The following is a 24,660-nucleotide window of genomic DNA, read 5'->3' as shown; positions in this document are numbered from 1 at the left end:
CGGTGTCGGACTGCTTTGGTTACAATGGGTTTCCATTCTACCCAATACCAAGTGATACATCAAATATATTTCGAACTCTAAGGTAATTGCCCCTAAACTTCTATTTTTAGATACTTGTTTACTTTATTTTAACATGTTTAATTCCTTGGGGTCTCTACAGATGGGCATTTTGTATTACTTATATAGGTAATTCTAACATACTTCTGCTCTTCTAAGGGATTTTCTTTTGAAATATACACTCATATATTTTCTATCTACAGTATCATGTAAATTTTTCTGGGCTAATTTTATATGGGCTGATATTATTATTTACATCTATTATATACAATTTTACAATTCCTTGAATTTCTGATGTGACTCCTGTAAAATCGATGCAACTAAACATTGTAAGAATTATAACGCTGCATCGAAATTTTACAATAGCTGCTAAAGACTAATGATTTTCGTATTCATACCCTGTGAAGAATAATGCATTTAATATATGGCCTAATTTTTCATTAACAAATTATACACATATATAAATCAAGTTCTTATGGAATATAAAGAATAATCAGACCTTTTCAAAAATGCTGTCTCTAAAAATTGGCAAGCTCCTTTTTGTTAATACAGGGGGGGGGGGGATCCTCAACCTATGTCGTCTTCGACATGCGTAGTTTTGACTTTACGGTCGTAATCCCATAAATAATTGAAAAAATAAATTTTGACTTGAAGTAGCACGACGTAAAATTCAAACGTCGCAGGCGAACTTGTTCGTGAACATGGCAGAAGAATACGCTGTTACGCGCCGTTTGTTTGGGAGAGGTGGCGTCGCTTGGATCGCAGCATACACTCTTTGGGTACTGTGTGCTTTGTTTATATCCGCTCTCTCACTTTTGTGTTTGTGTTTTTTGTGACTTTTTACCCTTCAATATGGCTCCCAAACATAAGGCAGACTCTTCCGATGGCAGTGTGTGTCGAAGAAAAGGAAAGCCATTACATTAGAAGTGAAATTAGACATTATTAAAAGGGAGAAACGCCGACGAACATCAGCCACGCGTTGAACTTAAGTCGTACCACAGTTGGGACTATTATCAAGGATAAAGTTTGCATCCTTGAACATGTGAAAGGATTGGCGCCGATGAAATTGACTGCGATTACAAAAAATCTAGTAGGCTCATGACTGAGATGGAAAGGCTTCTTGTTCTTTGGCTGAAAGACCAGCACCAATGCTATATCCCAATTAGCATCACGTTAATTCAAGAAAAGGCAAAAAGATTGTTTTATGTTTGTTATTTTATTACAGTTTCATTTTTGTCATTTTTCTGTACTATACAGTAATTATGTTCTCCCTTTCATTTTCCTATGGCTTAGTTCTGTTTCTTGATATATACGTAAGACTTTAGGTTGTTTTAAGTTAGGTAAGTAACTTAGGCTATGGTAATTCCGACTTGCACTGAAAATCGCCTTACGTTGGTCCGTAGGAACAGATCTCTGACGTAACTCAAGGACCCCCTGCACTGTACTTTATTAAAGAAATGAAAATAAAAATCTATACATCTAAAACGAAAATATTCTTACCTTTAAACCATCATCAAGATTCTCTTTTAAAACCCATTCAGCGAATTCCAATATGAGGTTCAGATTATCTTTACCTGGAATGTAAATATATTTATACACAGAATCTTAATAGCAATCACTCAGATAAATTCCTACTTCATGTATCAGCTGAACAAATGTAAATTGATTTTCTGTGGCTGAGTAGGGTTAGCATGCAACAATTGTTGGGAAAAGAGATTTGAGTTCATGTTGAAAGTTTTTCTACTTGGTTATACTATAAATTAACAATGCTAAGAAATTATATTCTTGCTTTAATCCTTTACCCAAGTGTAAGCAAACAAATGAATTCCTTGTATACAGAGGCTAATGACTTGACATCAATTGCTTAGTATCCCATAATGCCAAGCACACACACCCTTTTGGATGTGTATAATGCTATGCATTATGGGAAGGTCACTACCCAGACTAGTTTTGACCTTTATTGAGGTCTCATCAGTGGGATCCAGAAGGGATACCAAGATTGAGGTAATACAGAAGTCATATATTTCTCATATACAAAAGTGAAAAGTTAATTGACGTGATGTCATTTAGCCTCTCTCTATACACACATAAGTAGCCCAGTCATGAAGATACTTCACATACAAACTTTGTTTGCTTACACTTGGATAAAAGATTAAACCAAGAATATAATTTCCTGGCATCATAAATTTATAGATTTCAGTTTAAATCATAGTGATGATGTAAAACTTTATCAATGCACACTTTCCACTGTTTTCTAGTGAAAAACATTTTGAAAATATTTCTCACTAGAGATGTTAAATGTTATTACCTGCTTTCTAGTTCTTAGTTTATCCATGTTATTTCTAAAGAAGCGAAATGAAGTATTTTGTGAAACTAGTCAAAATAAAAACAATTTCTATTTGACATCCTTGTTTGTGGTTTTATACCAGAAAAAATAGTTCTAAAAATTTTATTAAATCTTTCAGTAAAAGCTAAGTTATCCAATCTTAGGTGGAGATAAATTTGTTCTTCCATCAACTTATCAGACATATATATATCAGATATATTTTAACTACAGCAGTATAAATTGGGGAGAGGAAGATGCATGTAGCAATAAGGGAATGGAATTTCTAGAATTCTTGAGGGACAAATGTTTTAGGCAACATTTAATAGAGGGAACAAGAGGTTCAATAGTTTTGGATTTGGTCACAGTATCAGAAGAGTTGATAATAACTGAGATGACATCTCTCCCACCAGTTGGAGAGAGTGACCATGTGGTTTTGACTTGGAGGATGAATAGACATGCGGGAGTATCAAAGAGACGGGAACGTATGTGGAATTATAAGGCAGGTGATTACAATAGTCTTAGAAGCCAAACTGGGGAAGTTTCATGGAGGGAGGAATTGGAGGGACGGGATATCATTAGTGCTTGGAAACTTGTGAAGGAATATTTGTTAGCAGCAATAGTAAGCTGTATTCCACGAGTGAAGGAGGACACAATTTGGGGTAAAGTGGATGACAAACAATATTAAACAGAAACTGCATGAGAAAAAGAGGCTATGGAAGAGATATAAGGAGAGAGGTGAAGAGCAGATGCATGAAGAATATAAGACACAGGCCAGGAGAGGTACTAGTATGGTAAGGAAGGCAAAACTGGAACATGAGAAGAGATTGGCCCTAAGATTCAATGAAAATCCTAGGGATTTTTTTTTAGCTATGTGGCCAGTAGGAGAAGTAATGACTGTGGAAGATTGACATTGTGGGATAAAAAAACGGGGATAGAGTGCCTGATGCAGAGGACATAGTGGAATTGTTCAATGAACACTTTATTGGAGTATTTCATCCTGGAGGAGTAAATTTTAATACTAGAGGGATAGGGTAGGTTTGAGGCTTAGAAGTGCAGGAGGGGAGTGTGTTCCAAATGCCGAGAGACTGGATGGTATTTCACCACGAGTTTTGAGAGAATGTGCTCAAGAACTGACAGCTCCTTTGATCTGGCTTTTCAATGAAAGTTTGGCTATGGGAAAGGTGGCCAGGGAATAGAAGGAAGGTAAAATAATGCCATTGCATAAGGGTGGTAGCAGACTGGAAGTGTCTAATTATAGGCCAGTTTGTGTGTCATCAGTAGTTGTTAAGATCTTGGAGAAATTAGTTAGGGACAATATAGAACATTGGACAGATAAGGGTAATGTTATTTGTGAGAGTCAACATTGATTTGTGAAAGGGTGCTCTTGTTTTAGTAATATGCTAGCCTTTTATAATAAAGTTATAAGAACAGTAGATGAGGGAAAGGCATATACTGCCATTTTCTTGGATTCAGCGAAGGCATTCGACAGGGTGCCACATGATAAGCTGATATTTAAGTTGCAGCACATGGGTCTGGATGTAAGGTTGGTCAACTGGATTCAGGATTGGCTGTCCGATAGGTATCAGAGAGTTGTGTATGGTGGGCCAGTTTCAAGGAGGCAGAGGGTGACAAGTGGGGTCCCACAAGGCTCAGTACTGGAACCTATACTGTTTAACCTTTATATCAATGACATTGTCAGTGGATTGCAAAAGGATAGTCTGTTGTTTGCGGATGATGTGAAGCTGTTGAAAGTTTATTTTCCACTTGGTTAGAGTATAATAAATTTAGTTTAATCCTTTATCCAAGTGTGAGCAAACAAAGTTTGCGCCTGAAAGTATCTTCAGGACTGGGTTAAGGTGGTACACACCAGGGCAACTCGTTGCAAAGGTGGAGCAAGCTACCAACACTCCTATCCTAGTATCTCCTATAATGCAAAACACATCTCCTTGCGGATATGTCTATTGTTATGCATTAAGGGAAGGGCCACTACCCAGACCGGTTTCGACCTTTATTGAGGTCTCTTCAGTGGGAGCCAGGCCCAAGTCGAGATATCAGGCAGAAGCATTAGCAGGTCATCTCCACCTATAGGAATTGCCAATTGGTGTGCCACCCTTTTTTAATAAATTACTCTGTTATTAATGAATTAATAACTTATTAATGAAGTCCTGAAGATACTTTCAGGCGCAAACTTTGTTTGCTGATATTTGGATAAAGGATTAAACTAAATTTATTGTCTAACCAAGTGGAAAATAAACTTTCAACATCTTTCTCTAAATCCAGAGTAATTTATTAAAAAAGGGTGGCACACCAATTGGCAATTCCTATAGGTGGAGATGACCTGCTAATGCTTCTGCCTGATATCTCGACTTGGGCCTGGCTCCCACTGAAGAGACCTCAATAAAGGTCGAAACCGGTCTGGGTAGTGGCCCTTCCCTTAATGCATAACAATAGACATATCCGCAAGGAGATGTGTTTTGCATTATAGGAGATACTAGGATAGGAGTGTTGGTAGCTTGCTCCACCTTTGCAACGAGTTGCCCTGGTGTGTACCACCTTAACCCAGTCCTGAAGATACTTTCAGGCGCAAACTTTGTTTGCTCACACTTGGATAAAGGATTAAACTAAATTTATGATGTGAAGCTGGGAAGGGTTATTAGTAATAGTGCAGATGTGGTAGCCCTGCAAGAGGATTTGAATAAGCTAGACAAATGGACAAATGAATGGGGTGACGATTTAATGCAACAAAATGTAAGGTCTTGAGGTTTGGGACACATCGATGGGATGCTGCATACTCTATTGGAAGAGCTATACTGGAGGAAGTAGGGGAGACGAGATCTGGGGTTGATGATTGATAGAAACCTGAAATTTAGGGGACATTAACACAGAGGGTTGCTGCAATAATGAGAAGGACACTGACCAGCAGAGATAAAAGAGTTATCATTCCATTGTATAAGACTCTGATCAGACCGCACTTAGACTACTGTTCACAGATTTGGTCCCGAGGATTTGAAGGGGATTAATTAACCGTGGAAAGAGTATAAAGGCGGATAACAAAGATAATTTCAGGACTGTACAATATTAGTTATGAGGGTCGGCTGAGTGAATGTAGACTGCAGATGGATAGAAGAAGGAGAGGTGATATAATCGAGACTTTTAAATTGTTGAGAGGTGGTTACAGGGTTGACACTGGGGAGTTCTTTCGCTTGGTTGAACAGTGAGAAGGAGTAATGACAAGTTACGAAAGGAAACTGTGAGCAAGAGGATGAGGAGTGGTTTCCATCTATGAATATTCCAAGCGTGCCCTAAACCTAGCAATGCTAATGGACAGGAGTAGTATTGCTAATGATAGCTTAATAACTGCGACTAACAAAAATAGAAATTAAGGAGGAATTCATAAAATATTATTACCGGAATCATGTTTGATTTAAATATCTTTATTTGTAAAATTTTCAGCTAAGTGTCATAGCCATTGTCAATACAATTAGAGGAACACACACACACACACACACACACACACACACACACACACACACACACACACACACACACACAAAAAGAACAATTCAAATGAAAGCGTGTGATACTATGTAACTACTGGTTGCAGGATAATAGCTCCATCTGCATTAATAGATATGCAAAATAAATTACAATAAAATAATTTTTAAATAGAAACAAAAAATTAATTACAAATTAAGGAAGACACGAATGGCAAGTATTAGTCAGAACCACTTCCCAAAATAAAGTTTTAGGCAATTATTTTTGTTCAGGTTTGGGTTGTGAATGTGTGCTGCACAGTTTCCTCATACAGTCTTTCCACAAGAAAATAATTTTTGTGTAACACTTTGGTTTTATTCTACTGAATCCTGTGTTTTGTAGAGCCTAACAAAACTTGATTTATTGGGTTCTTCTTTAAGCGAAATGTATCCCTGATTTTTTTCCAAGACGAATTTGTGCAGAATGACCAGTTGTTCATAATAACATAAGCCACAAGAGCAGGGGATTCTGCAAACTCCAGGATAAGGAGGAGGATACTTGTCTTTAGGTGAGATAAGGAAGATAGGAAGTTAGCGAACTGGACAGAAAGAGACTTGTAAGTTAATCTGTAGAAGTAGTCTTGCTATTTTTTCTGAAAGTCGTTTAAACATATGGAATACAAATTCTGGTAATCTACAGTTTTCAGTATATAGAAAGCCAACTCATACTGGTAATATATTGATTCTAATTCACATCATCACTTGTCAGAAATACAGTATGGTGTAATCAAATCTTTAGTTTACAGAGCTCAAAAAATATGTTCCACAGATTCTCTCTTAAACAAACAACTGTTTATTGTCAGAACTACCTTTATCTCCAATGATTATAATGCAAAACCTATCAAAAAAAAAATAAAAAATCAATAATTATGGCCATTGTCTGAACCTGCCTCAAGAAGAAATTACCAAAATTTGTAATCCACATCTGGATTACTGTGCTCAAGTCTGCTCCCCTGGGTTTCTTGGGGACAAGGAAGCAGTGGAGAGGATTCAGAGGCAAGTGACCAAGATGGTGAGTGGCCTGTGGAATGTTCCTTATGAGGATAGATTGAGGGTGTGTGGATTGCAGAAGTTGGCTGTTAGGAGAAAAAGAGGGGATATGATAGAAACATTTAAGTTGTTTAAAGGGTTTTATAGGATAGATGAAGGGGAAATGTTTCAGCTCTTGACTAGAGGGTTCAAAATAAGGGGGTCATCCCTGTAAGTTGAATAAAGGTGTAGTTGGTAGGAGTGTAAGGACTAAAATGTTTGCTTGGAGAGTTGTGAATGAGTGGAATGAGTTGCCAGAATCAGTTGAGTGCTTTGTCTGTTAATGGGTTCAAGGAGAGGTATGATGGATTGTATGGATAGATTGGATCTCCTGTGATGAGTCCTCAGACTCCATGGAGATGCCTATATAATAATAATAACTTAAATACTTTCCTATATTTTGGCAATGTTACATTACCATTATCAGGATCACAAAAAACAATGATATGCTCAGAGACACTAATACTGGGCAATTAGGCTGAGTGCTTTCCAAATTTGGGGGCGTCTCATGTACCCAAATGTGTTGAGGTTAGGAAAGTGTTTCAGGATACACTGAGGCAGATTTGATAAATTGTCTCTCATATTTGTATTTGTAGTGTAATATAGTGCCATGCATATCCAGTGGTGGGAGTCCAAAAAAAATTGGCATCCTTATCTACTCCACCAAAGACCAGCCACATTCCCTTAACCTAACAGGTGTCCACCAGGTCCTTGCAGATACAAACTGACGTACCACAGCCAAACAGGCCAGACAGCCAATATCAAAATTTCTGAACATAAGGACTGCATCTGGTTCCACTATCACAACCACTCAGGACTTGCTGATCATGCTTTGGACACTCATCACAGGATACAATGGAATAAGATCAGTCTCTTACACCACAGAAATACAAATATGAGAGGCCCATTAAAATAAAATTTTAATGGGCCAAATGCTGCAAACTTTCCTCCTGTCCAAATGGTAGTCAAGCCTTCTGGTCCATGCAGTTCATATGTTTTTGTTGAATCTACCAGTTTCTGTTCTAGTTGTTTAATCTGAAAAGTCATACTGAAGATGCCCTTGATACTGTGCAAAAATTTTATGCAAATTAAAATTTACATAAGTAAAATTCGTATTATGTTTAACTAGTAGGTCTTACATTCCAATTCGTCAAGTTATCTCAGTTTTTATTTATAGTTAAATTAATTCACGTATGTTGTATTAATGATAATGTTAATCAAACATTAACTCTAGTCTATCAGAACATGATTTTACAAGCTCTTGACAAATTTATGCATTAAAAGACAACACTCCCTTTCTGTTATAAATATTAGCTATTTAAATGACCAAAATTTATTATTTTCATGAAGTACTCACCAAGATGTTGCAAGTAAATTACTGTTTTTTCATTCCCCTTTAAAGGTGAATCAGGTTTTGATGCATGCTCCTTCAGCAATTCTAAAGCTAGTTAAAATAAATAAATAAATAAATATACATCATCATCAAATCGTTTATCTTAAACCACCACCCTTAAAATAAGTTATTTTTTTTTATGTAAATCCCACCTAAAAAAAGTTGTTAACCTAATAGATCATTACAGTTGACTCTTATTAAAGTAAACTTGTAAGAACCATAGGAATCAGAATTTTGCCTGTGGAACTTTTCTCAGGCCTTTTTCAGTAGTTTGTCATAGTAAGTGAGTTTATTATGAGAGTATAATAATGTTATCATATGCTGAGGATCAATTAATCAAGAAGCCTTATTCTGGAAACCAAACATAGAACTTTTTTTTTTCAAGAGATATCAAGCCTCTAATAAGTACAATGGTGGTTTGACATCCGAAATGAAATTTATCTACACCTAAAAATGGCCATCTAAAGACTCACAAATTTCCATGCAAGTAGTAAGATTTTAACCAAGATCTACTGGTTGGAAACAGAAGTGCTATCATTTGGTCAACCAGTGCAAGAAGTGGGCAATACATGTAAAGTCAGCACACTTAAAGTTCTATATGTTAACTTTCAGTTTTAAGAAATATGAAGAGATTAGCTGTAGATATTATACTGTGGGATCTAGAGTGAGTAACCCGAGTACATAAAAGATGACAAAAAAAAAAAAGAAAAAAAAAAGAGAATAACCTTCACATTTAATTAAAAACAGGCATAACTGTCCTTACTGCAAGATTTGTATCTAGTCATGAATGAGACGCATTTTCTAGCCCTTTCAAGCAACCCCAATTACATGAAACTCACTTTTCTGCCCTCATTAATAAACTTATGAAAACATAAGCAATTGATAAGTACCTTATACAAACAGAATCATAACAGAAAAATTACCATCATTTCTTGGAACCTTAAGAACTATATAGACAGTGCATAACAGAAGCATAACTTTATGACATCACATTGTGAAGTATGAAAACATACAATACAGCAAAAAAAGTAATTAACTTTAATGATTAAAAATGGAATGTGAACAGTTCCACTCTTACATGATTAAAGTTAATTATTTTGTCCAGATCTCTTTTATATGGCTCCAGATCAGGCTATATGGAGATAACAGATGATACCTTATTCTGGAAAGTAAAGGAATTCTTTAAGTCATTAGGAAGAGGGGGAGAGATTATTTTGTTGGAGACTAAACATTTGTTGGATTCTCTAAATAAATCGAATAATAGCTGTTACAAATATGACGTGAAAATCATCAATAAAATGACAAAAACTATCAAAACAGGCAGGAAACATGGAAAATTTCAGCTGCATTCTGAATGGAGAACCTATAGAACAAGCAAAATACTTCAGCTATTTAGGTGCAATTTTTAGTGAAGATGCAAATTAAATTTGGAAATAGACAAAAGAATAAGCAAACCTGGTATGGTTGGAGCCAGCTGAATAACTTTATATGGACTTAGAGAGAAATTAGCCAAAATACTAAATAAACAAGGTGGTGTTCAAACCATTTTCAAGTTATTGAAGTCATTAGCCTCTATATCCAAGTAGCTCAGTTGTGATGTTACTTCACGTGCAAATTTTTATTTGCTTACTTGATTAAACCAAGATTATAATTTCCTGGCATCTTTAATTTATAGTATAACCAAGTGAAAAAACTTTCAAGACTTGGGCTTCCAGTCTTAAAATTCTGCTATTTAAGCAATACAGCTTCAAAAATCCATAAAATGTTGCAGATCAATCACACATGTGCAGACCCTTCTCCTGTACTACCTGGGTTTTCATCTCCCTCTGTTTGGAGTTAATGATTATAAAGGTCCAAAAGCTGAGATTGTTCCTGAATACTACAACATTAACTCTAAGACTGCTACAACACTCTGGAACATTCTTTCCATTAAAAAAAAGTAAAATTTGGTATAAAAAAAATCTTTAATCTCTTTCACCATGAACTTCCATAGTTTGATATTGACAACAATACTTTGTTTCATAACTTTTTGACGATCCAATCTGTGACACCTGTTACCGATTGGAAAGTAGAACATGCATTCTACAGCTGCCCTCTTGCCCTGCATATTTGTAACAGATAATGTAATGTGTTGGCATTCCATTACTTACAATTGAACAGGTTATTTTTTTTTTTGCAGTACCCACCACTTGTCAGCAATGGGAAGAGAATTCTGATTTTTGTAATTAATGAATTAAAATATCATTTATGGAAGGTTAGAAAGAAACATAGATATGAAAACCAACAATATGACATCCAAATGCTTTATAATATTGTAATGTGGAAATGTTATTGTTCAATTAGATGATTTTTGCATTTAGAAAGAAGCATTCTAGGAGATATGAAATTTTTGACTAGATGGTGTAGATCACCTGCATTATGATGTAGACTACGTGCAATATTCACCAGGAGAAGATAAAATTCTGTATATGTTTGCTAAGAGAGGTTTTTTTTTTTTAATGGTTCCACCCTCTTAATTCAATGTGGTCTTATAGTCAATTGCAGAAATGGCTGGAGAGCAACTCCAGGCAGAGAAGGCCAATTCAACGTGGTTAACTCAGATAAGGTTAACCACCTGGATATCAGTCATCATTGTGTTTAGTTTCAATTGGTCTTTTGGTTGTTCATCTGCATGAGATTGGCGAAAAATAAAACTGATAAAGACTTTGGCTATATGATATAAAAGAGCTGAGGCTGTTTTTCCTATCTCTCAGTGTTTTCTTTCTCCTAATGCTATCAGGCTCTCTTGCATCCCTGTACTAACTACTCTATGATGAGCACCCCTTTAATTTTTCACCTCAATAAAGGTCAAAACCAGTTTGGGTAGTGGCCCTTCCCATAATGCATAGCATTATACATGTCCATAAGGATATGTGCATTGCATTATGGGAAACTATGACAATTAATGTGAAGTCAACCTCTATATACAAGTAGTCTGGTCGTGATATTACTTAATGCGCAAATTTTTATTTGCTTATACTTGAATAAAGAATTAAATCAAAACCATAATTTCTTGGCATCTTTAATTTATGGATCTGTCAGTTGGGTTCTAGATTAGACATCACAAATATGACAGTTTCTGAGAAAGATTAAGTGAACAGATGCCATCAATGGGAGAATCATTAAAAATGAAGACCTTAGGTAGGAACTTGACATTGTTTGCATTTAAAACTTTGTGATCAGGGCTAATGTAAGATGATAAGGTTGGTTAATCAGAATGAGAGAGGATAGCAAAAGAGGTGTCTGTTGCCAAGATGGCAGGAAAAAGACCAAGAGGAAGACAAGGTCTAGGTGGATTGATTCAGTCAGAAGCATCTTAGAAGAACAAAATCTTAGATATGACAATATTAAAGTGCTGACAATAGACCGATTTCATTTGGAGGAAAATTGGTCATAAGAGATTATTAATTAAACTAATTCATGTACTGCTGTCACAATAGCCTGAACACCCCCTTAAGAGTAAATATCATGAAACTGATGATGATGATAATGAATTTTTGGTGAGGCAGATGTAGGGAAAGTAAATGGATTTTTTATGTTCTGGATTTTTTATTTTATTTTATTTTTTTTGAAGGGAAGGGGAATGGACACTGTTGTGAAGGGGAAAGTCACTGACTAAAAAAAAGTCCTGGATGTAATTAATTTCTGTGGCGAGAATACAGTGAGCCAAGCTTAATTTGCAAAGGTTTTGATAACATGATGCACAGGTGCCCAAAAGCTAAGGATGAACTACATTTTTAATTGTATATGAAAAAATCTTAATGACTAAAGCGAAATGTGGACATAAATTTATTGCTTGCATAATAATAAATTATATTACACAAAAAATGTGTTTATAAATGTCATACAAATTAAATTACAATACGTTTTTGGCAAAAGTTTCAAATTTGCTAAGGATATAAGAGTCAGATGTAAGCACTGTACATTAAGGAATTAATGTACAGTGCTTATAGAAAACTATGTAGAGAGACATTTCAGTATGCAATATGTCCACCCTGAACTGTAATGCAGCTCCATGTTCTTCATGGTCAGCACACTCTCTGGGATTGAGCCCTAGGGAGAGTGCTGAACACTCAATTCGATTAATATTCTTGGTATTCAGAACTATCTTCACTGCTTGTGTACGATGTGGTGTGGCATTGTCATCCATAAAAATAAATTCTTTACCTACAGCATCATGAAACAATTGAACATGAAGTTGAAGAAATTCATTGTAATATCGTTCACCAGTCATAGTCCCTTTTTCCAGCACTTGCAGCTCGGTGCATTCATTAAGCATAATGCCTCTTGACATCATGACCCCAGCACCATCATATCTATCCCTTCCAAGAACATTCTCATGATTGCAAGTGTCATCTAAAATTGGAGGAAAGATTAAAATGACTCATCTGTAAAGAGTACATTAGCCCATTGGCATCTTGTCCAATTTTTAAGGATACAACACCACTGAAAACATGCTCTATGATCAACTATGGATAAAGGGAAATAAACTACAGGCCTACTTGTCACAGATGTCTTGCCACAGTTTGTCAAGATATTTGTGTACCTGTGTTTGAGTGGAGCTGACTTGCAAAGTGACCTGTCATGGTGTGTTGATTATATTTTACTTTTAGAACCAAAAATCAAGTGTCATCTAAAATTGGAGGAAAGATTAAAATGACTCATCTGTAAAGAGTACATTAGCCCATTGGCATCTTGTCCAATTTTTAAGGATACAACACCACTGAAAACATGCTCTATGATCAACTATGGATAAAGGGAAATAGACTACAGACCTACTTGTCACAGATGTCTTGCCACAGTTCGTCAAGATATTTGTGTACCTGTGTTTGAGTGGAGCTGACTTGCAAAGTGACCTGTCATGGTGTGTTGATTATATTTTACTTTTAGAACCAAAAATCTGTCTTTGTGCTCCGTGGTAGAGCAAGAGCAACCTGTTAGCAAATTCCTGGAACACATTCCATTGGTTTGAAATGCTGCCCAGAGCCTGGATACAATGCTATGTGAGATTCCAAACTTTCTGGCAATATCAGTAATTCTGCAGCCTTCTTCTTGCTTTCCAATAATTCTTCCCTGTGTGAAACGATCTGGATAATGTATTTGAGACATTACAAGACATCCAAGTTTGCAACTTAATTCTTTCATGAAAAGAGCTTCTGTCAAACACAATTCACTTCGTGCAACCTTTGCCTTTTATCCTGTTGATACACGACTCCTTTGCATGTGATTCGAAAATCTGAATGTGTGCCCGCTTTCTACTCAAAATCGTCAGTTATACAAATTGCCACAAGTTAATTTGTCTGAATATGTGGTTTTTAGGTTTTGGACAGTAGTGTATTACTAGCAAGTAATACACTGCTGCTACAACCAGTTCTAGGTTTTCTGTAGAGAGAAAAGGAGTGTTAAGGAAGGGTAGACAATTATTATGTTCCTTTTCAATGGTGATATATATATATGTATACTTGTATAAGGCTATTGAAGCGTGATAATCAACAGCAAGCATTCACACCAGATTAGTGATCTTACATGGAAGTCATAAAGCATGCTACTTTGATAAGTGTAAACTCGGATTATCAAGATCACTGAACAGACACTTTCCTCAAATGCTGTTGTAAGGCATTATTCTTTGCCCAATTCTTATTAAAATTGAGCCTAAGTTTAAGTCTCTAAAAGCTCTCTGTATCTATTGGTGCTATTTGTGTTGGCCAATACAAACAACACCTTGATAATGGACAGGATGCACCATCAAAGTGCAATGTCTCTAGCAGAAGCATATACTTGAAACCAATATATCTTGATCCGTTAAGTACGAACAAAGAACATGGGGCCACGCCTGCAAAGTGGAAGGTAATGTGTAAAGGATGTTCACTGCACTCCAGCACTTATCTCTAAACACATGTAGGGTATTTTATTATTTTTTTTTACTGAAATATGAGCCACAATAACTTTTCCTCTGTCACAACCAGGATTATCATTTGTTCTAGTCTGGGTCAGGATGAATGGTACATTTCTGACAAAAGTGCATATAAACTAAATAGTCTTCAGTGGTAAATTTAAGTCCATTTGCAAACCCCAGATGGAAAGCTGTTTAGTGGTTTGTTGCAATTCTATGATCCCATCATATCAAGAATGAAAAGGCATAACATTGAAAATAGAACCTTGTGGGACTTGCTCCTCTTGACAAAAGGGATGGGGAGGGGCAGGAAGAGAGAGAGAAGGTTATCTGCTGAAGACAACCAAAGCTTTGTTATGAGCTTTCTTGGCTCATCTACATGCTGTGTTCCAGCAGGTTTGGGGAAGGTAGAAACCAAGTTTGGATATTGCAGTCATATCAGCTTGTATTATGTATCCTGTAACAGCATTGACTTTGTTGCTGATTGTTGAAGAATCAAATTCTGCTAATAAAGGGAATATGTTCCTGTGAACATAATTTATTTTCCATCAGTATATTTATATTGATGGAAAATAAATTATGTTCACAGGGAACATTATGTTCACAGTGGATATCACAGGAAAATTATTACTCCCATATACATTGTTTAGCCTCTTACTTCTTACAATGAGAAGAGAGATAAAGAACAGTGTTAGGTTGATAGCAGTGAATATTCAGTAGGAATGCCAAAGAAGGCACTATTCTGTGTTTAGGAAAAGAGGTTGCTGTTGTCAATCGTATGTTTGACAACCCTCCTCCTAATATTACTGTTTGCACTACCGGCGCTAATACTTATCTTAAATCACCCATAATAAGAATGAGGGATGTCAACAGTAAGGTGATATCAAAGGTTTTCTGGGATATGTCTACACCACTGGTAAATAGATGTAGCATACTGTTAAAAAATATATATTACTGAGAGACAGATTGCAAATGTCTGTATGTTGTTATTAAGTTGAACAGGTTAGAAAGGATGTATGGTTGCCCACAAGAATGGTGGCTTCTCTGTGGGTCAGTCCATCTCCTATCCTATCCTTAAGGATATAGTTACATGCTGTAATGCAATCTTCAACAGGTTTCCATTATGACTCTTGCATGCAACATGCACAATGGCTTCAGCTTCTGCAAGATAACTGACATCATCAATATCTTGGCAGAACCAACAATTTCAATGTAGGAATGTTTCTTATTTATGTTTTGTAGATTCATCTGGCTTTTGGCTTTGATTTTCTTGGAATTTCCTTGATGGGGAACTATGGATTGCCAGTGTCCATGCCTTTCTCCTCAGGAAAAACATCCAAGATGTCATCTCATTCAACTCCATCCATGATTCTAGGTATTTCAATAGTTTGATAGAGAGATCCATTTTTTTTCTGCTGCAATGTCCAGACTAAACAATGCCTTTCAGTTGGAAAGACCTTGGTTTGGATTCCATCTAGGTTACAAAGAACCTTTATCACATGGCTTTTCAAGTGAAGGCAAGGTAGTCAGATGTGGCAGGAATTTTCATCTCACAAAAATAGGTAGACCTGCAATTTGCAGATAGAGTTAATTCTACATAATGAAGTAGGATTAACTGCCTCATAAACGCAGTACTTAGGTTTCTAAGATACCAAATTGCTTGGATGTGACAGGAATTCTTGCTCAATGATATCATTTTTGGTGTGTTTTCTAAAGTCAGCCTCCAGATGGATAAGATGATCAGTAGTAGTAGTATGATATTTTTGGACAGCAGGCTGTGTTCTGGAAAGAAACGATAAAAATACTGTTTATCATTTTTTCCAGAATCTTGTACACAAGCAGCTGATCAGAGCAACTGGACAGTGGTTATTTGGGAATTTTGAATCCTTAGCTGGCTTAGGAATGGCAATTATAATTGCCTTTTGCTAGATATGCAGAAATATGCTCTCACAAAAATTCTATTGTAAAGGTGCAACAGTTGATCCATGAATGATGGTGAAGTTGTTTTATCATAATAAATACTGTCTTGTCCAACAGCAGTCAGATGGCATTTAAGAAAAGCAGCTTTGATTTCTTCTTTAGTGTACAGCCTGTTGTATTTTTCGGTGCTATTTGAAGAAAACTGGATTTGTTGTTTTTCTGCTTTGCTTTTTTGGTAAAGAAATCGGGGGGGACAAGAAGATGTTGCTGATGTTTTTTTGCAAAAGTCTCACTGAGTGTGTTGGCAATTTCTGTTGGATTAGCAACCACCTGTGCTTGAGGATAGAGAGCCAGTGGGTGGTATATGCTGCCTTTCATTTTCCCATACTTCTTTGCTGTTGGTGGATATTGATATAGAAAAAGTAAATTGGATGCAGTATTCCTTCTGGCAAAGGACATCTAGCTCTACTAGGCACATTTGTAAACAATTAGGTTTGCTGTTGAGGGGTACCTAGAAAACATACCCCAAGCTCTCTTCTGGGCTTCTTTGGCTCAGAAATATGTTGTCATCCATTTCTCACTTAACACTTTCATTGCCAAGCTGAAAATTGGAATTTCGTGTGGCGGCCAAATTTTTTTTATTTTTTAATTTAGTTAGCGACATCCACGCGATAACGCGTGATCGACCATTTGGTGAGAACTCGCATCGCGTGATATTGTTCATTGCCAAGCTGAAAATTGGAATTTCGTGTGGTGGCCAACTTTTTTTTTATTTAGTTAACGACGTCCACGCGATAACGTGTGATCGGTCGTTTGGTGAGAACTCGCATCGCGCGATTGGAAATGAACATGTTAAACGGTGAGAAAAGGGAGGGTGAGCAGATAGTTTAAGTCAATGACAGTGGATGTTCAGGTAGGCATATGGAAGATGTTGCTTCCTGTTTAGGAAGGGGAGAGATTGTTGTTGTTGAACATACGCTTAACAACTCTTCCTCTGATGGCTGTTTGGGGACTACACCACAGAATGTGTTGTCCATTTAAATCCCCCATTAAAAGTAAGGGGAATGGTAATTACAGTATGACATTATCAAGGTCATCTTGAGAAATATCTTTGACAGGAGGGAAGTAGATGCAGCATGCTGTTATATTTCTGACGAGAGTCTTATAGTAACTTCTATGCTGGTGTTAATTTGGATTTGTTGGAAGGGATATGTGGTTTCCCACAAGGATGGAGACTCCTTCATGAGCAGGTCCATCCCCTGTCCTGTCCTTATGAATAATGGTAACATTATGAAGAGTTGGATCACCATTTGGCTTCAGGTATGTTTCCTGCAAGCAGAAGCATATTGGTTTATACTTCTGTAAGAGAGCCTCAATGCTGTCTTGGAATCCACAATAATTCCATTATTTCTTTTTTGGTGGTATCATTGGGCTTCCTATGATGAATTATTCTGTTTTCATTAGAATTGGATTTTTTCTTTTTTGCGAACTGTCGATGGCAAGTATCCATCATTTTTTCTTTTTCTGGAAAATATTCAAGATTCACAAGAACCAATTATTCTTTTGGCTCTTGTGAATTCACTATTATGTTTGTCCAATATCTCCCAGGATAAAACTAATGCTGATTGCAATAATCTGGTTCCTTATTTGAAATGAGATTTGTTACTAAATCATACACCATGGCATTAGAATCTCACCCAAGCCAGAATAGCAATAGCTAAATACATTTTACCCAAACTATTTCTTCCTAAACTCAAATTAGAATATCCCCCCCCCCCCCACACACAAAAAACACATTTCAAACAACATTGCATCAAGCACAATGAAAGAAACAGTATTTTTGCAAACACACTAAAAATATCTTCTGCAATCATGATAGAAAAGCAAGACCTTTGTTAAATTAATATATTTAACCATCCAAATGGCCATATGAATGAAATATATCAAATAATTTATGCTTTGTATTTATGTATTAAACATGTTCACTGAAGACAAAAAGAAACTTCTCCAATGTCCTTGACTGTCAACAAGATGTTTTCTCTCATATTGACAGATGCATTGCATATCAATGGATTCCTCAATTATTATCAAATCTGCATGAGCGCGTGGGGAGAAAGGAACATGTTTGTTTCAGGATAAATCAGTAACCAATAAATGAGGAGAATTCTATATTTTGTTAATATATTTAAATTACTGAAAGGCTACTTAAGCATATCAACAGAATGATTGGCAAATATAAAGGAGAAAAAGAACATGAGTGAATAGAAATACTTTCATCAGAGGCAAATGAATTACTAATAATTCACACATATAATACCACATTTGTGGTATTATATGTGTCCAATATGTTGGACACATATAATATGAAGTGAATTACCTTATAACCTCTAGATATGCATGTGCATTTATGATGAACATAATTAAACACTTATGAGGAGAGGGAAAGAGATTTGTTTGTGAAATATAAATAACTAACCAATAATAGACATTGCCTGTATACATTGGTAGCTTAATAGATATTTATAGGGAGGAGCTTATCCAATGAACCAATAATGTTGATCATCTAGACATGGCAGGAATATGTATGGGATGATGGAGCAGTAAATCATTTTATACAATTTCTTGTGCTTGTTATGTGTATTTATTTCAATTTTTTATTTATCACTTTGTTTTCTAATAATTTTACTTGTGAACTTTTATTTGTTAATGATCAGTGTACACTTTATTTCTACATAAATAAAGTACATAAAATGTAGTACATAAATGATTTCTGAGAATCATCATTGGAATTATCCATCACAGATATCTCATATGTGCTAGCATTTTGCTGAAAATCACTAGACATTATCCTCTTATAATCACTATGTCTATTCGTTTTGAAGAATGGAATATGAAATGCATCTCTACATAGTGAAAAGCATCCCCTCCTCAACAGACACCATACTGCAGATGCAAGAAAAACAAGTTTTATGTATCACTAAATACAACCACAGACATTTACAGTCTACCTATCATATTTAGTGACAACTGGAATGAAAATCACCTCCCCCCCACACACTATACTGTATAGATGCAAGTAACAAAGCTTTATTATAGTACCAAACACAGTATCGAACTAAATATATTTTGATTCTTTAGAGAAACTTGTGACATTAAGATTATAATATATAGATATGTTTACACAAGAATATTATATTTTAATTTGCCAAATATTTCAGTCTGAAAATAACAGACTATTTTCAGTGGCTACATAGGAAAACAGTTTTTTAACAAGATGGAATACCAACACTTGATCATTCAAAAGTAGAACGAGCCGTGTGATGTTATATCGCTAAGTATTAAAGAGAGAAAAACATTTTTTATCAGAGTAATGATTAACTCGTTCTACTTGTGAATGATCAATTGTTGGTATTCCACCTTTTTAAAAACTGTTCCTATGTAGTCACTGAAGATAGTCTGTTATTTTCAGACTGAAATATTTGACAAATCAAAATATAATATTCTTGTGTAAATGTGTCTATATATTATAATAAATACAATTGTTCTAACATTCTCCTTCAAATTTTCAATCGTTGAGAAAGTATGTGGTAAAAGCTGTATATAATGCAGTCAGTGGATATAGAAAATAAACAATTTATATAAAGCAAATTTCAAAAGTAAATAAAGATGCATATGTGACTTGAATTCAGTTCACAAATGCTAATTTTACAAATAAAATTCTACAGAAAAAATTGCAAATAGCATGCACATATATGGAAAACTTTGTAAAAATGTGCCTGCCTAACATGAATGGGTTAATGTGTAAACATGTCAATGCCAGTATGATGGTTAATCCTTGTTAATGATTTTTTTTTTCTTTTATTAAATACATACCACACAATGCTCCTGGTAAAAACTTCCCAGAACATTGTGTTCAATTTAGTGTGCAAGTCAGAAATTTCTGACTAATGTTTGGGATCTGAGGTGAATAGAGAGGAAAATATTTCAACTAAATATTAATGTCCAATATTGTTAAAATCTAAAGTGTTTTATCTAGAACATCATTAAAAATAATTAATCAGCCCACCTTTTCTATGAAAGCCTTTGGTATTGTAGAGGATTATTAACTCACTATACTTGTGGTGCCTTTTCAGAACTTTTTCTGATTCCTCAAGATGACAATGATTGTCTTTCATACGGAGCAAAGAAGCTACAAGGGCATCATTTGTCTAGATGAAGTAAAGAGATAAAAATATATATATTATAACTGACGAAATTATATTCATCATCATCATCAAATTCCTGACATATACCCTCATGGAGTGTACAAGATCTTATGATAGACATGAACAGTTACATCATTACTAACTTCCTATCAACAATTTTCCTCCAGATTAACCTATTAATTGTCAACATTATCAGATTTTACATTTCTGTTTTCTAAGGCACTTTTTACTGTATCAATCCACCTACATCTTGGTCTTCCTCTGGGTCTTTTTCCTGCCATCCTGGTTTAGCTAATCTTAACCCTTCCATTCTGTTTAAGTGACCATACCACCTAAGATTAGCTTTGCTAACACAATCCTGAATGCTAAAAATGTCAAGTTCTTTCCTAATATCTTCATTTTTAATATGATACTGCCATTGATGCCATTTTTTCAGTCACCATAACTTTCTCAGGACTCTCATATCTGTGGTTCTCCAGTCTTTGAATAAGAGTTTTATTTCTAACCCAGCTCTGAGACCCATAAGTTAAAACTGGTTTGAACACTGTCTTGTGTACAGCTAGTTTAGTGTTATGACTAATCTCTCTCTCTTATTCCATATAAATTTATTCAATTGACTTCCACCATACCTGCTTTGCTAATTCTGCTGTCTATTTCCAAATTTAATTTGCCACCTTAATTACAAATTGTGCCTCAACAGTTGAAATGTTTTACTTGTTCTATAGGTTCTCGATTCAGGATGCAGTTGATGTTTTTAATTTTTCTGCATATTTTCATTGTCTTTGCCATGTTATTGCTGATTTTCATACCAAATTTATTACAATAGTTATTCAATTTGGTCAGGAAATCCTGCAGGTTTGTCCTGGATTTATTTAGGAGTATACCATCATTAGCATAAATTAAAGAGCTGGGATAACATCTCCTAAGAGCTGAGATTAACATCTAAATTATATTCTCAAACTATAATTTGAAATCAATTGTGAGGATTCCAAATAGCACCTAGTTTAACTGGAAAAAAGTCTGAATAAATCAATAATAGTATTTATCACAGAAAACATCTTGGAGAATAACAGAGGAGTATGATACAAAAAATTAATATTTATTAATTATTTTGAGTTAATGCCTGTGCAGTTAATGTCGAATATATTGTCTGTCAACTGAATGTTTTCAAAAGTTAGTTTATGATTTGCAAGGAAAAAAACAACTGTTACTTCCATCTGAGATTAATGGTTCCTGAAAAGTTCTGATAAACACCTAGAACGAAAATCATATTAAAGCAACTGATACCATAAGAAAGAACATATCTTAAAACTCTATCCCTCATGTTTCATCAAATTGTAATAATTTGTTCTTTTTCTTTTAGGATATATAAGAAGACAGGTCAGAGGTTTGAAGAAATTTGAAGACACAGAGGTGCAAGCTGTCATCAAGTTTTTTGTGCTGCAAGAAAAGTCCACAACTGAGATTCACCAAACTTTGTGTGAGACTTTGGGGGACTATAGCCAAGTTTAAAACTGGACATCCTGAGACAACAGATGTTCTCAAGGCAGGAAGACCTTCCTGACTTGAGGACAATCACACCTAAAACATCAATGCAGTGCATGCCATGATCCTTGATGATAGACGGATACCAGCCAAAAAACACTGCAAAGACTCTGGGGATATCCAGGGAAGGAAGTGGGGTCATTATCCAGCAACATCTCGACATGCAGAAGCTCTTAGCAAAGTTGATCCCCAAAGGTTTGAATGCAACATGGCTTCATCACTATGACCCAGAGACCAAACAACAATCAATGGAGTGGAGACACTCCACTCCACTCCACTGATTGTTGTTTGGAGTGGAGTGGAGTGTCTCCACTCCATTGATTGGAGTGGAGACACTCCACTCCACTAAAGTTCTCCATAGCCAAAGAAGTTCCAAATCCAAAAGTCAGCAAGGAAGGTTCTTGCCATTGTCATTTGGGATATGGATGATTTAATCCTTACCAAGTACCTCAAAAAAGGTGTAACTGTTACAGTAGCACTTTATTCAACAGCTCTGAAAGAAGTGAAGGAGGTACTGAAGGAAAAATGCCACAGGCAACTGAGTTGGGCTTTCAATGTCTGCCTCGCCCAACCCCATCTGACTATTTCCTATTTTCAAATTTAAAGAAACACTTGAAAGGAGCAAAATTTACCACAGATGATGAAATCATATCTGCAGCTGAGGACTGGTTTGTGCAACAAGGGAAAGGCTTTTTTCTCAGAGGATTGCAAATGATGCAGCAGCGTTGTAACAAGTGTATAACAGTTCATGGGGGATATGTAGAATAATGTGTAAGTTACATGGTTCTACCTCAATTTCTTCATAATGATTATCCCAACTTTTTAGCATACCCTCGTATCCTTATCTTTAGTTTTTATGTTACTTAACTCCAATTCCTTTACAGTATTTTTCCGCTCCATTTCTAAGATTTTTCCACAGCTTCAAGAACATTTTGACACCTTCATTATATTTATCTTCTACATTCTTTCCTAAATCTTCCATGACTTTAGCTAGTATTACACTAACTTAGCGTTCTTACATTTATCTCTGTATTTTCAAAGATATCTGTTTTAATTCATAAATTCTTTTATATAAAAACTTTTTCATTGAATAAATCAATAATTAATCTCATAATAAAAATGCCCTTGGAACTTTATCTGCAACATACTCATTACCTACATAAACTGATGCAAAACTTCATCCATCCATCCATCTGTTCATTGGACATCAACAGATACCATATGATCACTCAGATGCTTGATGATGTACTGCACCAGTTTTCTCATGTGATTTTATTGTATGCTTTTCTGGAGGTTTCAACTCTGAAGATATCAGAAAGTTGAAGATTAGTCACTCCAGACACACCCTCCATCCATCTATTTTTCAGAAACTTTACCTTCTATTACTGTTCTGAGAAGTCCTTTCAACGTGTCAAAAGTATTTCAACTTTCTACCATCAATATCCTTAAAGTTCTATTGATCCTTTCTAGTATCCATCCATTTGTCTGCCTTTTAGTATATGATATCCTCAACAGCCTTCTAACACCACATCTCAAAAGCAGCTATCCTTTTTCTATCAGACTTTTTTAGGTTCCAAGTCTCGCATCCATAAGTTGCTGTTGGAAAAACAGCTGCATCCAAAATCCTCAACTTTGTTCCCGTGGAGATAGATCCATCCTTCCAGGTTTTAGACAAGTTGTTTTAGCCATTCCTAATCGTCTTCTGATGTCTTCTGAACAGCAATTCTTCACATTAATAATGGATCCCAGGTACTCGAAATTGCATACTTCCTCTATTCTTTCTCCATTAAGGTACACTTGTTTCTCAGGAACATCCCTGTCTATATTTCTTTTGAGAACCATAATCTTTATCTTGTTAGGATTGAGCTGAAGTCCTCTATTCTTATTGATTTCATTAACTTTGTCAAAAATTTATCCTGGTTCTTCCTTGTCATTACAGAAGAGTACTGTATCATCAGAATATTTCAGATTACCGATCAATCTACCACCTATTGTAATTCCTGTCTTCATCTCATCCAATGCTACACACATGATGTCCTCAGCATAGATATTAAACAACTGAGGAGAAAGTAGACATCCTTCCCTAACTCCCTTTCCAACCTGAAGCCAATCAGTTAATCCAACACCTATTCTTATCATGGCTTCTTTCTCCTTGTTCAAGTTAGCTATCAGTCTAATAATGTGTGGAGGGAAAACCCATTCTTTTCATTACTTCACACAGTTTCACATGCTGAACACAGTCAAAAGCTTTAGAGTAGTCTATGAAATACATTACCATAGGGAGTCTAAATTTTTTTATACTTTTCTATGATTTGTCTAAGGCAAAGGATCTGATCTCTGGTACCCTTACCTTCCTAAAACCTGCTTTATAATTCACAATTAAAGAAAATAAATCATGAATAATAAAAACATTTCACAAACCTGTAGATAACATTTCAGAAGAGTGGTATCGATGATCCTCAATAACTCTTTTTTGGTATTGGCTATTTTGCATACTGGATTCTCTGTACTTTTTATGACTTCGTGTCTGACCTAATGATAATACAAAGTCATTTTTGTACCAGTTTTAGTAACTGTTCAAAATAAATCTATGAAAAAAAAACTTAAACATTTATAAGAATAAATGATAAACAGACAGGACACACCAAATCGAGAAATGATTAGCTGTATTATGGATCTTATATAGTCTGTTAAAGATATGTTTGCTATGATATAATGAA

At 35.5% G+C, this 24,660-nt stretch overlaps 1 protein-coding gene across 2 annotated transcripts in view; it reads right to left on the bottom strand.

Annotated features, from left to right (window-relative positions):
• Positions 1 to 24,660, bottom strand: part of Vps39 (vacuolar protein sorting 39) — a 296,426-nt gene that overhangs the window by 106,468 nt on the left and 165,298 nt on the right. For both annotated transcript variants that reach the window (XM_090410885.1, XM_090410886.1), the window contains exons 14-17: positions 24,362 to 24,472; positions 20,257 to 20,398; positions 8,303 to 8,389; positions 1,558 to 1,631 (exon numbers count right to left, since the gene is read on the bottom strand). In XM_090410885.1, the coding sequence (XP_090267011.1) occupies positions 1,558 to 1,631; positions 8,303 to 8,389; positions 20,257 to 20,398; positions 24,362 to 24,472 (414 nt within the window). The remainder of the gene's footprint in view (positions 1 to 1,557; positions 1,632 to 8,302; positions 8,390 to 20,256; positions 20,399 to 24,361; positions 24,473 to 24,660) is intronic.

This window comes from Typopeltis vanoorti, chromosome 21, assembly GCF_054136105.1.
Source record: "Typopeltis vanoorti isolate ZY-2024b chromosome 21, IOZ_Tvanoo_1.0, whole genome shotgun sequence".
Lineage (NCBI taxonomy): Eukaryota > Metazoa > Arthropoda > Arachnida > Uropygi > Thelyphonidae > Typopeltis > Typopeltis vanoorti.
This window is presented reverse-complemented; position numbering and strand designations above follow the sequence as displayed.